Genomic DNA, 14,305 nt, shown 5'->3' with positions numbered 1-14,305 from the left:
ATTCTTGCTGGACGAGGTGGTCCTTCTTTCAGCCTTGGAGTGGCTGCTGCTGGATTTGAACGGCTGGCCTTTTGGCTAACATCCTGACATGTTATCCATGCGCTTGGATCTCTCTGCTTTTGTCTGACTTTCATCTTGGCCGTTTCCACGTCTGTGCTCTCTGCAGGAAAAAGGGGAAGGACGGGGTAGGAAGGACCAAAGGTTCGGTACCAGCCAGCACCCCCATTTAAAATTCTCTCCTGGGGAGTATTCTCCCCCCAGAAAGTGTCAGCTTCCCCTCAGACTCCTCTGCCCGCAGGAAATTTGCTCCACAATGTTAGTGGGTGCAGCTGAGTCAGTGTCTAGACTGTCCACTCTGTGGGACAGCGGGAACTGCCTCAGGGATTTCTTGCTCATAAGCTTTTCTATTTTAAAATGCCTTTTTATTGTGATTCTGGAAGCAGGAGTGGCATCCACTTCCTAAACAACATGCCTCTGGAAATTCTGTGAACTTTGGTAAATGTCGATAGTTACAGAAAGGCTTCAGGCCTTTTGTTCACAGGGTCGCTCTGAGTCGTGCCTGACTTGAAGGCAATCAACAAGTGAAAATGTACGGAGCAATTTGGTTTTCCGTTCGACAGCTCCTGGGCTTCTGTTTTGTGACTGTTGCTGTCCCTCCTTTGTGACAGCACCCTGCACCCTTCCTCCCTGGGTTTCCTGTTCCCATCCGCCCTTCTTGTCCTGTCCCTTCCTGCCTCCCAAGCTGTCTCCCTGGGCACATGATGGACGCCCTTTTGATCTTGTCCAGTTCACGGTCTCTCCTCTTTAAGGGACTGGCCGTCCCACGGACTGGTGGGTAGGTTCTGACGGCCAGCCTTTTGGCCAGCAGGTCACGACCCAGCTGTTTGCACCGTGGCCTCCTTTGTCCTCCACGATAGCCACGTGGGTGTCTTCTCCTGCTTGGGGTCAGGCACCCAAGCCCCCTAGTGCCTGCAGGCTCGTGGGAATGGCCCCCCGCACACGTGGCCTCCTGGCTGCCGTCGAACCCCTTCTGTGGTCTGCGGCTGTCCTTGTGGCTCGTGGATGGGCCGGCCGGGGGGTCTGCTGAGGGCTCCCCCTCACCCTCACAGAACGTTGACTCCGTCGCCTGTGAAATTATGTGGGCTTCTGAGGAGTGGGGGGTCTGCTCTCAGGTTAAAGACAAGTGAGTTCTCCCTAAGATTGCTAATGCGGTGATATGCGGGGTGGGCCTCGACTTCTGCCCGTGTGCAAAGAAATCACAAGGCCTCCCCACAAAAGCCCTCATTTTCTTTCCTTTTTTTTTAAAAAAAAAAACCATGATGTGGATGAAAGTTTACCAAGCAAATTGATTTCCTATTCAGCAGTTCACGCGTACTGCGTTTCCTAACATTGACAGCAGTCTCCACATGATAGCATCGACCCGTTTCCTCTCTGTGTTCCCTGCTTCATCTCTCTTGTCTACGTAGCCCCTCATCTCCAGCTTTTCTAGAAATAGCGCAGTCCTGGCGACATCTCCTTCAGTGCTTTGTCCTCAGTGTCCGGTCTTGGGTCTCTGCATCTGCCTCCGATGAAAACGAAGGCAGGCTCTCCGTTCTGACTCTGGAGACGCATATGTGTGGCCAGGGCTGCCCTCCAGTAGGGTTTTCAGGTGTGGGACTGAGCGAAGGTTTGGAGCCGATCACCAGGCCTTTTGGTTATTTGTTGGTGACTCTGGGACTCCTGGGTGCAGTGCGGGAAACATCCAGGGGTGAACGTGAGGCCTTGCGTCCTCAGCTGTCCGTCTGGTCCCCGCTCAGGCTTACAGAACGACCACAAGGCGATAATGAAGCAGGTGGAGGAGGCCCTGCACCAGCTGCATGCCCGGGACAAGGAGAAGCAGGCTCGGGACATGGCCGAGGCCCAGAGCGAGGCTGCCAGCTGCCGGCCGGACCAGGGCCCCCACCCCGCGCAGGCCTTCGCCAAAGTGAACAGCATCAGCCCCGGTTCCCCAGCCAGCACGGCGGTAAGTCCAGGCCAAGCCAGACCTGCAGACAGGGGCTTCGGGGGGCGTCTCAAGACCAGGTTATTGGGGCAGAGGGGAGATGAATCCTTGTAAGTCCGGGCTGACCCAGACCTGTGTCCAGGGGCTCAGTGGGTCTCAAGGCCTGCATGTTGGAAGTGGAGGGGAGGTGGATCCTCCCAAGTCTGGGCCCCAACCCAGACCGGCATCCGGGGCCTCTGGGTCTGGTGTGGGGAGACAGACCCAGCCGTCTCCACTGGAAGGAGCTACTGTGAGTTCATTCAGTTGAATAGCACACGGGTGTGATGCACAGTGGAGGTGCCGGCCTTCTGTGATGGGGTCGGGCCCGTGTCGAGGTGTGGGGGCAGCAGGCAGCCCTCCCTGGGGCTCATTTGGGTGGGGCGCTGACTGACTGGGTCGTGGCCGAAGTCCCTCCCTGTCTCCTACCACGGACTCTGCGTCCGGCGTCCTGGTGATGGTTTCCTCGCCTGCCTGGTGTCTTTCTTCTCCGCCAGCTCAGAGGTGGACTTACACAGCACGCTGTTCTCCCGTGTGGAGGCCACAGTCTAACACGCAGTCGTGCGAGCACCGCAAACAGTCGGTTTTGTTGCCGTGCGCCATCGAGTTGACTCGCTCCTACGGCCCCGGAGCTGTGGACGCTCAGCAGAGGGTCTCCGTGAGGCAGACCCGCCGGCCTGCAGGCACTTGGGTCTCAGAATTTGTTTGCCGACACCGTGAGCAGCCGGACGGAACCGGCAGTCCTGCCCATGGCCGTGGCCACTGTGACATGCCGCCTCCTGAAGGCTCGGCCTCTCTTTGGGCGACCCTCTGCCTTTCCCAGCTCGATGGTTATTCCAAGGTGGTCCCTGCTGACAGCGTGCTCCACGGATGTGGGATGAAGCCCACCCTTCTTGCCTCTGAGGAGCGTCCGGGCTGCACTTCTTCCACGAGAGATTTATGTGTTCCGTCGGCAGTCCCCGGGAGGCTCCGCTCTCCGCTCCAGCACCGCAACTCCAGGGCCTCCTTCCCTCTCCCTTACTCACGGTCCAGCTTACACGTGCACGTGCAGCCACAGAACACAGACGGAGATCAGGAGCACCTGAGTCTCGAATCAGTTGATTTTAGAGCATGTTGCTTTCCTGGAGACAGCCTGCCCCCTTCCTGAGAACCCAGCCCCCGGCCGCCCCAGCTCTCCCTCTTCCCGTCTCCATGGAAGGGGAATCCGACTGTGTGACTCTGTGTCTGGCTTCTTGGCCTCAGTCTCCCTGTGTCGCCGGTCAGTTCTGCCTTCCTCTCGGACCCTGTGTGAGGGAGCCCGTTTCTGTTCATCAGCTGGTGGACACTGGGGTGCTTTCTGCCGTTGCCCTGTGATGACCGGGCCGACAGGTGTCTGGGAGGACATGTCCACTAATGCCCCTGGGCCAGGTCCTCTCCACCTGGGGCAACAGCTGGTGCCAGACTCCTCACTCTCAGCCCTGGACCCGCTTCGGGGGCAGCTGTCCTCTCTGATGACCACTCGGCTTGAGCACAATTTTGTCACTCAGCACTGTGTTCCCCACATCTGGACCCGAGTCATCGATGGGTGCTGGTCAGTCACTTCCAACTCCTAGCAGCGCTGAGTGCAGAGGACGCCACACTGCCCGGCCAGACATTCCCGTATCTGTCTTGTTCTCAGATGAGAGTCACTGACTCTGGGGCTTGTTGGGGGGTCTCTCAGGGGAAATCTTACCTGAGTCTTTCTCTGCCTGGGCATCGGGCGTCTCAGAGGTTCTGTGGGGAGCTGCCGCTGAGTCACCACCGCCCCTGCAGCCCTGGCTGCCGCCTTTTCCTGCCCTTGAACTTGGACGGGACTCGGAGAGCTGCACCTGGCTTTCAGGTGGCTCCGTTCCACTTGTTGTCTGATAACTAACAGATCTCCCCGCCAGGGCCCCTCAGGGAGGACGTTGCTTCTCCACCCCCTCCTTTGAGCCTGCCCTTCTCCAAGGAGGAAGACAAGCTCTTGACCTTGATGGCACACCCACCCCGCTGCACAGCCACCACTAGCCCAGTTCCCCCCTCTCTCTTTTTAGGGTCTGCAGGTGGATGATGAGATTGTGGAGTTTGGCTCAGTCAACACCCAGAACTTCCAATCACTGCAGAACGTGGGGGACGTGGTGCAGCACAGCGAGGGGGTGAGTCAGTGAGGGGGTGAGTCAGTAAGGGGCCTCGGCGGGCCCTCCAGTGTGTGAATCCCAGGTACAGACCTGTCGGCGAGGGGCTTCCAGGCCTCTGCGGGCCCCTGTGCGGGTCCCAGGTACAGGCCTGTCCATGAGGGGCTTCCAGGCCTCTGCAGGGCCTGCGTGCTGGTCCCAGGTACAGGCCTGTCCATGAGGGGCTTCCAGGCCTCTGCAGGGCCTGCGTGCTGGTCCCAGGACTGGCCTGCAGGCCTCACACAGGCTGTTCTATGCTTGGAATACCTGCTCCACCCCCATTAACTGACCTGTCTTCGCCCCATGACCCCTTCCCCCTGAGGCCTCTCCCAGACACCCATCCCAACGTCCCTCTCCCACTTCCATTCTGCATCCTGCCCTGTTCTCCCACAGACAAAGCTGACTTTTTAAAAATATTTTAGTATGATTTAGGTGAAGTTTATAAATAAGCACACTGGTTTTCGGTGCAGGAATTGGCACACAATATGTGACGTGTCCCACGCTGTATGTGACAGCTCTGTGCCCCCCCTTCCCGTGTTAACCGGCTCGTCTGTCCGTCTTTCCTGTCCCATCCTCCCCTCTGAGGGTCCCGCTGGCTCCCACGTGCTTGGTGGCTCTGCAGCATCTGCTTCTCTGTTTGGCTAACAGGTGCTCCCCAGTGTGGGTTCAGTTCCAGGCTTGAAGGGCCTCTGGGGCCCCGGTCTCAGGGTGCCAGTGGTCCAGTAGTCTCGTTGGAACAATAAACCAGGTCTTTTTTTTTTAAATTAATTTTGTGTGTGTGTGTGTGTGTGTGTGTGTGTGTGTGTGTGTACCGTCAAATCAGATCTGACTGGTACAGGAGGAGATTGTCCCTCCTTCCCCAGCAGAGCATCTGGTGGATTTGAACCGTGCACCTGTGGGATTGCAGTGCAACTTCTTGCCACTAGGCGACCAGAGCTCCCCAAACCAGGTCTTTTTGACGATTCTGGGTTTTGTTCCACATTTCCCTCCTTTTGTACCCAGGACTTCCTCTTTTGGCCACTTTCACAGAACGCTCTGCTTTGTGTCTCTCGGTCCAGTGATCTCTCTCTGGGCCAGGTTGCCTGTCCGTGACTGGTCACGTTCACAGGTCGTGTGCATGGTACAGACAGTGCGTGCCTGCGCTGAGTAGGCGTGTGGGTCCATTCCCACACCAGCCCGTGCGTGCTCCCTGACGTCCTCACACTTTCTCATTTTGCTAACAGACTGCAGGAGAGGATAATGTGGGTTTTTAGGAAAAAGTATGTGACCTCCTTCTTGGCGAGAGTTGAGAGTCCTTTTATTGCCGGGCCCTGAAGGAAAGCCTTGTCTCCAGAGCTTGCCTTTGTTTTGTTTGGTTTATTCTTCTGGGAGACTTGGTATATGCAAAAAATGCATATGTCCTGTTAGAAAATATATTCAAACACCTTTACACTTTGCTCTTTTGTTTAAAAAAATGCTTCATTCAGCTTATTTGAATTATATCCTAGTAATGGGCATTTTGGATACTTTCGTTTTTAGTGTATAATGAACCTAGGAATCATCACTGCTTATGTAACTTGTGCTTTTGTAGAATACACCTTTTGGTGACAGCCAAATAACAGCTGGAATAATTACTGTCCCTAAACTGGACGGACAGAAGTATATGACATACAGACAGACAGCTAATGACATACTTTCTCAGTTATCTGTTCTACTATGATAAAAAGAAAATCTATGCTGTATGCTCCTTTTTTCCTTTTTGAACAGTAGGGTATTAAGATACAGCAATAATTATCAAAATTCCATTTTCTGTATTTATTTTAAATTTTTATTTGAGTAAGCTTTCACATCATATTGAGTTTCCATGCAGTCATTTGTGCACGTGTTTTGTTAACATCAGCTCTACAATGAATTACAATGTCTGATCCCCCCTTTATCACATTCCCCTTCCCGTCTCTGAATTTACCTGTTTATTACTTTTTATCTTTTTTCTTCCTGTCCCTGCTGACCGTTCAGGACAGAGCCCGGGTGTGAACCGTCCCGGAGCTTTTGCTTCTCGTGGTGTAACGCGGGGACAGCCCTTCTGTGACTGATGTCACCCGTCCTCGGGTGCATCCGCGATGCATCATGTTCCATGAACCCGTTGTTGCTTTCAGCGTTGTGTCGCATTGTGTGCTGTGTGCAGCTTCTTTATCCAGTTGTCTGGTGACGGTGATTTCCGTCTCTGCAGTTGTGAATACTGCCGCAGTGAGCACGGGTGTGCCCTTCTAGCCGCTCTTAACTTCTTTGCGGTAAATAGTAATGGGATAGCTGGATCAAACAATGTTGCCGTTTCCCGCTAAGGAAGCACCAAACTGCTTTTCATTGTAGATGCCGCATTTTACACTCCTAGCTTGTCTGCTCTTTTTAAAGATCCGCTTTATTTGGGGGGTGGGCAGGGAGGTGTTTCTCCAGGAAGACAGTGTGGGTTCACCGGGACGCCAAGAGCCGCACGTCCCCCACCCTCACCAACACCAAGGCTGTACTTCAGATAAAAGCCTTCCGGTGTGAGGGCTGATGAAGGTGGTCTTCGCACGCAGGCCTGGGCCCCTCCGACCCCTGAGCAGGAGGCCGGCCCTGACGTGAGCTCACTTTCCTTCCAGAAGCCGTTGAATGTGACAGTGATCCGGAGAGGAGAGAGGCACCAGCTTAGACTTGTCCCAACGCGCTGGGCAGGCAAAGGACTGCTGGGGTAAAGCGCCTGCCTGTGTTAGCTGCAGCTGGGGGGCAGAGAGGACAGAGCCCTGGGAGGAAGGGGTCTCCCCGAAAGCCCTGCAGGAGGAGAGCAAGGCGGTGGTGCAGCAGAGAATCTGACCTTTGCCCCTTTGAGTCTCCGATCGGATTAAAATGATCTTCCATTAACCAGACAAGGAGCCCTGAAGTGCAGAGGTTAAAGAACACGATGGCTCACTGAAAGGTTGGTGGTTCAAACCCACCAACTACTATGTAGTGGAAAGATGATGTGGTCTGCTCTCCTAAAGATTACAGCCTTGAAACCCTGTAGGGCTCTGTCCCCCAGGGCCCCTGACAGTCACACTCGTAATAGTGGGTTGATTTTCGTTTTGGTTGGCCGGGTGTCTGCTCTAAGAGTTGTGAAGTCTGTGGGTGGACTCACCTTGTGATCCGAGCCTCAGACCCTCAGCTGTGCCTTTTCTTCTCTTTCAGCTGCAACATTATCCCTTTGTAGAGATGATGGTCAGGAGCAGCAGCGGGAAGCCTTCTCCCCACACCTTGACCTTGGGTCTCCTGGCACGTGTCTGTTCTCTCCTCTCCCAGACTCGGATCTGGATGCAGCTGGAAGCCTGAGTTGGGTGGTGGAAACCCTTCCCCCGGGGAGACCGTGTAATCTGGCCACATGAAGGCATTGTACAAACCTGGTTGTCCACTCCAAGTGGGAACCCCTGGATTGTGGGGGATCAGGGAGGTGAGGGGTTCTTTGGGCTGGTTGCTGCCATGGTTTGATTCTTCTAGGAAATGGCTTTTTTCAAATAAATGCAGCTTTACAGTGTGCCGGTATGATCATGGCATTCATAACTGAGTCCCTGTTAACTCAGCCGGCCCAGAGCACTCTTCCAGGGACAGGCCTAGGAGAGGATGGCAGCCGTGAAGTCAGGATCTGGCCGGAGTCTCGGGCGGCACCCACTGCGAATGGGGTTTTTACCCGCTTGCAAATCCACTTCCACTCACCTTTCTAGGATTGACCCGCCCAGCTCATCCCCCAGGCCAGCACTCCTGTGCTGGCTGTCACGGTGCACTTGACCGTTCTGAGAGCTTGTAGTCTTACACACCTAAGCAATTGCACATGCTGGATTCCTTTCCCCTCCGTTAACCTAGAGGGTGGTGTCCGTGACTCTCGACTCTGCCTTGAGCTGTTCTGTTCTGGCTGTAGACGTTCGCTGGGTTTGTGCATCCTGAACAGTGTGGGCACAGCCTGGATCCTGCAGCCCAGCACTTCCCGTCTCGCCCCAGAGCTCCCTGGAACCTGTGTCCACGTGAGATTGTCTCTCTGGAGAGAGGATTACACTTAGAAATGGCACTAGGAATCTGTGGTTCCGAGTCTCAGCATTCCTCTTGGTCTGATGTCTGTCTTTTGCGACGTTCGGGAGGCTCCCTTGTGATGTAAAGTTCGCACGTCAGTTCCCATCCACCAGTGACTCTCAAGAGGAAAGAATGGGCTCACTTGTCCGAGATGACGCGGACAGCACAGGACAGGCTTCAGATCGGTGGCTTGTAGGAGTCCGGCTTGATCCGGGGCCCCCACCACCACGGTGTTGGCTCCTCTCACCCACCAGAGGGCAGCAATGTTTTCTGTAAACACCCGGAGCTGCTAAGCTAGAGCTGCCCTTTAGGACTGACCGTGACCCCACAGGGCAGAGGAGAGCTGTAGGGATCATGGAGGTGAGAAGCTGCGCTGCAGCCCAGAGGCACGGAGTTCGAATGCACTGGAGGATGAGCAATCTCCTGTGCAGTTTTCTGCCTCTGAAAACCTGCTGGAGGGTCAGTTCCACCTCCACATCACACAACACAGACAGATACAGGGCTCTGGTGGCGCAGCAGTTAAGTGCCCTGGGGGATCAGTGTGAGTTAGAATTGGCAGCCGTGGGCTAGGGCACAGGCCGCAGCCTGCCCTGGCGGGAGTCACTACCAGCATGTACTCCAGCTGTGGGTCCTCAGCCCCAACCAGGAGCCTGTCTCACCAAGTGGGTCTTCTAGCTAGAGAGGTGCATGCCTCCCAGTGCCTGCTGGTTGAACTGTGTGGTCAAACAGGCCAGCCTGCCTTCCACTTGTTTCCTTATATCTAGATTATAATGAAGATGCCTTATTAAACAAATGACTTCTATCATTCCCTTGCTGCCTTTCCCCCTCTTTGGATATATACAGACACACACACACACACACACACACACACATTCGTTCAAGGAACTCTGGTAGTGTAGTGGTTAAAGCACTCTGCTGTCAGCCAAGAAGTTGGCAGTTGGAAGCCACCAGTTAGTGGCTCTGTGGAATAACAGTGTGGCAGTGTGATTCCATGAGGGTCCCCAGCCTTGGCGACCCTGAAGGCAGTGTTTCTCTGTCACTAAAAGTCAATCAGTCAACTCAATGGCATTAGTCAGCTTGCAGCATCGGGACACGCAGGGCAGCAGATCGATCCCTCCCTTCCCCTGGACTGAAGGCAGCCTGGATGTTCTCCGTCAGGCCGCCGCCCTGTGCTGGTTTCAGGGTGACCACGTGTGGTTCGAGATTCAGCAGAGCTTCACTTAGAAGTAGTCCTCACAGATTTCACAGCCTGGAACACTTCCTTTTGTTGTTGAGAACATATGCAGCAACCGCGCACCTTCCTCCACGTGTCATCCAGGGACGCTGAGAACCTTCTAGTCACACTGGTTTTGGAGAATCGCTCTGTGACAGCAGCTCAAGCACGTGACCCTGTATGACCTTGAACCCTGACATCAAGGGGGATCGCCTTCTCTTCCTTGTCGGGATGTTCTAAAAAAAACCAAAAACAAAACAACAAAACAGAGAATCACTGTCAGAACTGGCTCAGAGCGCACCCTCCATTGGGTTTTCAGAGGCTGTGGATTGGAAAGGAGGCAATCACCCATCTTTCCCCTGCAGAGCAGCTGGTGGATTCAGACCCTCTGCCTTTCGGGCCGGCAGCGCAGCTCCTCACCACTAAACCAGCAGAACCTGCCAGGGGCCCGGCCAGTAGATGTCCGAAATACCATGAGATGGCAATGGGGCCAAAGAGAATTCTATTAACAGTTCCTATTTTTCACTTAACTCTTGCCAAGTTGGGAAAAATAGGAACTTGCCAGTGTCGTCCCGTGCCGCTTCTCAGGGGACGGCCCGGGGAGGGCAGTGGGGACCAGGATGGACCAAGAGGGCAGGAGTGGACCAGGATGGAGGGGCGGGGCACGGGGCACGTGGACGGAGTGCGCTTCCGGCCCAGGTCCCGCCCACGACGCGTCTCCCGGCGGCCGGTAGGGGGCGCGCGGGCCTCTCGCGCAGGCACGTTCCGGGCACGTGACCCCAGCCAACCGTCTCACTTTACGGCTAGTCGCGCGCGTCCGGCGGTGGCGGTCGCCATGGAGTCTGGGCTTGGGTGGCAACGGTAACTAGGGAGCCTGGAGCGGGCGGCGGCGGCTGCGGGCGGTCCCGGCGTGGAGTGGTCCGGACGCGGCGGTGGGCGGGCGCTGTGTGAGTGAGGGCGGCGGCCTCGGGGGTCCCGGCCGGCGGGGGAGCGGGGGACGGGGGCCTCCCGGCACTGCCCACGGCCGCAGCCCTCGCGCCCCGGCCCGCCGGGTGTGGACGGTTGGGAAGGGGCGGTCCGGACTGCCTGCTCGCAGCGCCGCCTGGACGTGGGGGTCGGCGGGGTGAGTGTCCGGTGGTCACCGTGGAGCGCCCGGCCCGGTTCTGAGCCCGGTGCCGGGAGTGCTGCGTCCTGACCAGGCGCCTGGTGCTGGAGCTGTGTCCGCACGTGCTGCGCTGTCTGCTCGGCGGCAGCCCGGGAACGGAGGGGTGGAGGGGGAGGCTCCTTGCAGGGCGCTGACCACCTGGACACGGCCCAGGTGCTGCGAGGCTCCTGGGCACTGACCACCTGGACGTGCGGCCCAGGTGCTGCAGGGTTCCCAGGTACTGGCCATCCAGACCGTTGACCACCTGGACGTTGGGCCCAGGCACCCTGGGGCTTTGTGCCAGGCGCTGCAGGGCTCAGTGCTGGGTGCTGACCACCTGGACGTTCGGCCCAGGCACCCTGGGGCTTTGTGCCAGGCGCTGCAGGGCTCAGTGCTGGGTGCTGACCACCTGGACGTTCGGCCCAGGCGCTGCAGGGCTCAGTGCTGGGCGCTGACCACCTGGACGTTCGGCCCAGGCACCCTGGGGCTTTGTGTCAGGCGCTGCAGGGCTCAGTGCTGGGCACTGACCGCCTGGACACGCATTCCCGATGCACCGGGACCCGGGCAGCCTTGCACAGCCTCTGGGCCGCCCCCCTCCCCTGGTGCAGCTCCACCCTGGGGTCAGGGAGGTCTTGATTTTGACTGAGCTCACAGGACTGCCCAGGCCTGGGAGTGAGTGAGAGGCAGAACCAGGCTGCTCCGATGGCCACAGCTTCGGCCACTCGCTGTTGGTTCTCCTGCTAGATGTGCTGTGAGCACCTGGCTGTGTCTTCCACTGCCCGTGGGGCCAGGTGTCTACTTAGAGTTCCTGAGGAGTCTCGTGGCCAAGGGTAGCAGGTGTTGGGTTGCTAACTGACAGGTCAGAGGCTTGACTAGACCAGGCAGTAGAGGGAGGAAGAGGAGGCAGCCTTGGACACCCCAAGGGGACCACTAGGAGTCAGAATCACCTTGAGGCCTGTGGATTTGGGTCCAAGGAATGAAGTCTCTTGACCTTACTCCTGGAAAGAAGGAGAGGCTCCACGAATGGCTGCTTTGTAAGATTTGGGACCTGCTTTCCCGTTTGGGACATGTAGCATTCTTTTTCTCTCCTTAGACAGGAACGAGAGCTGAGATTGCTCATTGCATGGATAAGTTAGTGCACCAAGAAATGAAAGTGTGAAACGGAGAGGCCTACTGATGAGCACTGTTTCCATTTCTCTAGAGAAATCCCCAAAGGGAAGAATGTCGGATGTGGAGGAAAATCCACCCGAAGAAACAGAAGAAGATGAAGAAACAGAAATGGAAGAAGAAGAAAATTCCAGTTACCAAGAGAGAGAAGAAGAAGAAAATCCAAATTACAAAAGGATAGAAGGAGACAGAAGAGGAGAAAGAGAATATAGTTCAAATTCCCAAAGAATAGAAGAAGAGGAAGAAGACTATAATTTGGGTTACCAAAGAATGGGAGAAGACTATAATGTAAGTTATAGAGGAATAGAAGAATATAATCCAAATTATCTAAGAATAGAAGAGGAGGAGGAAGAAGAAGGAGAAGAATATAATCCAAAGTCCCAAAGACTAGAAGAGGAGGAAGGTAGAGAAGAAGAAAATTCAAATTACCCAACAGTAGAAGACAAAGACAACTACCCTCTGAATTACCAAAAGGAAGAAGATGCCCAACAGGGATCAGAAGCAGAGGACACTTCGGCAGGGATGTCAGAGGAACTAGCGGGACAGGCTGTGGGAGAAGAGGGAGAGTTTGCCACGGTGGCCCAAGAAGTCACCCAGACCTTGAAGAGCATGGAACAACTTCTGTTTCCTGGTGCAAAGCTTCCAGTAAGTTCCCTCGTAAATCGGAATCTTCATTCTTAGTCCTTAGTTGAATGCTGGCCATGGGGGCAGAAACGTAACAGGACATGGTCCATCTCTCAGCTGTAGGGGGTGGGGTAGGGAGGATGACTCCTCACGAAACATAAAACTTATGCGAAGTGTAGCCTGTATTGGTGATTACTGACCAGGTAGAAAGTCAGGGAAAACTTCTTGGAGGAGGTGTGTATTGGAGCTGACCTTTGACTGATAGGAGTCAACCGCAGTAGTGGAGAATAGCAAGACCTGTCCCTGATGGAGACCTCAGCTCTGGCCCAAGGATGACTAGCTGTGGCCAGGCAGCCTGTTAGACACCACAAATACCACGTGTAGGCTGAACTTAAACCCCCACACCCATGATTTACTTTATTTAAGTACAAAGCTTTCTTCTAAAAACACTTCTGGATTCCGAAGTAGAAGCTGGCCTGAGGAAAGCAGTAAAGTGCTAACCAAACCCTCGACAGTTTCAAAGCCACCTATGGTGCCTTGTAGGTAAGACCTGGCAATCTGTTTTAAAAGGTCGCAGCCCCAGGGAGCAGTTCTGCCCTGCATGCATGGGGGCCTGGGAGTCAGAAATCCACCTGATGACAGCTGACAGCAGTGATTCCAAAAGAGGCTAGCAGGCTCATCAGGGGTCATAAAGAAGAGACCGGGGGGGGGGGGGGGGAAGTGGGGGGCCACAACGGCACGGAGTATGTCTGGAATCACAGTCTCCTGTTCATGTCTTTCTTTAAGAAAAAGCGTGTGTCAGATTCAGAAGTTTTATTGGGGAGTTCCGAGTTGGAACGTCTTGATTTGGATCAAAGCACTTCTGTGGAAATCCAGTCCTCCGAGGAGCGCGTGGTGCAGCCTGGGATGCCCCAGGACAAGGAGAGACCAGAACAGAGGCAGCAAGCGAAGATATCGTACATCTCAGAGCCAAGCGAGGTCTCTGACGTGTCCCTGGTGGCCAGCACCTCCGAAGAGGATGCTTTGTTTAAAAAGGGCGATGACAAGAGCAAAGTGTTCCCCTTGGTAAGTGTGGCCGGCGTGCCCTCCAGAGGGAGGGGAGATGAGGGTGCTGTGAACCTGAGAACTTTTTATACTAGCAGTAGAGAATGTGTTTGAGAGGTCAGGGGAGTGTGGGGTGCGGACAGCACCTGGATGCCTGTGAACTGAACGTAACATCAGGGTTTAGGTGTTCCACACAGCAAATAGGAAATGCTCCACGGGGTTTTCTGTTACACGGGGTGTGGCCCCCCATTCTCCTCCTCTTTACCCTGACTTCCATGCCGCTCCTCCACCTCTCTCTCACCCTCCTCCTCCCCATCACCCTCCTCCTCCTCCTCCCCATCACCCTCCTCCCCATCACCCTCCTCCTCTCCATCACCCTCCTCCTCCTCTCCATCACCCTCCTCCCCATCACCCTCCTTCTCTCCGTCACCCTCCTCCTCTCCATCACCCTCCTCCTCTTCCTCACCCTCCTCCTCCTCTCCATCCCCATCCTCCTCCTCTCCATCACGCTCCTCCTCTCCATCACCACCTCCTCTCCATCACCACCTCCTCTCCATCACCACCTCCTCTCCATCACCCTCCTCCTCTCCATCCTGCTCCTCATCCTCTCCATCACCCTCTTCCTCCTCTCCATCACCCTCCTCCTCCCCTCCATCACCCGCCTCCTCCCCATCACCCTCCTCCTCCTCTCCACCCTCCTCCTCTCCATCACCCTCCTCCCCATCACCCTCCTCCTCCTCTCCATCACCCTCCTCCTCTCCATCACCCTCCTCCCCATCACCCTCCTCCTCCTCTCCATCACCCTCCTCCTCTCCATCACCCTCTTCCTCCTCCCCGTCACCCTCCTCCTCTCCATCCCTATCCTCCTC

General features: G+C 55.6%; 2 protein-coding genes across 3 annotated transcripts in view; both read left to right on the top strand.

The window, feature by feature from the left end:
• Window positions 1-7,393, top strand: part of PSMD9 (proteasome (prosome, macropain) 26S subunit, non-ATPase, 9) — a 13,227-nt gene extending 5,834 nt beyond the window's left edge. Inside the window, exons 3-6 of one of the 2 annotated variants that reach the window (XM_006894646.1) lie at window positions 1,797-2,002; window positions 4,069-4,170; window positions 6,810-6,898; window positions 7,372-7,393. In XM_006894646.1, the coding sequence (XP_006894708.1) occupies window positions 1,797-2,002; window positions 4,069-4,170; window positions 6,810-6,898; window positions 7,372-7,393 (419 nt within the window). The remainder of the gene's footprint in view (window positions 1-1,796; window positions 2,003-4,068; window positions 4,171-6,809; window positions 6,899-7,371) is intronic. The other variant, XM_006894647.1, reaches the window with a different exon arrangement.
• Window positions 7,394-11,822: 4,429 nt separating this feature from the next.
• Window positions 11,823-14,305, top strand: part of WDR66 (WD repeat domain 66) — an 80,166-nt gene continuing 77,683 nt past the window's right edge. The window contains exons 1-2 of the mRNA XM_006894711.1: window positions 11,823-12,413; window positions 13,179-13,457. Coding sequence (XP_006894773.1) covers window positions 11,823-12,413; window positions 13,179-13,457 — 870 coding nt within the window. The remainder of the gene's footprint in view (window positions 12,414-13,178; window positions 13,458-14,305) is intronic.

This window comes from Elephantulus edwardii, unplaced genomic scaffold (genome assembly GCF_000299155.1).
Source record: "Elephantulus edwardii isolate Elephantulus edwardi_28Jun2011 unplaced genomic scaffold, EleEdw1.0 scaffold00148, whole genome shotgun sequence".
In the NCBI taxonomy this organism is placed as follows: domain Eukaryota; kingdom Metazoa; phylum Chordata; class Mammalia; order Macroscelidea; family Macroscelididae; genus Elephantulus; species Elephantulus edwardii.
The sequence above is the reverse complement of the archived record's forward strand: the minus strand, read 5'-3'. Positions and strand labels throughout refer to the sequence as shown.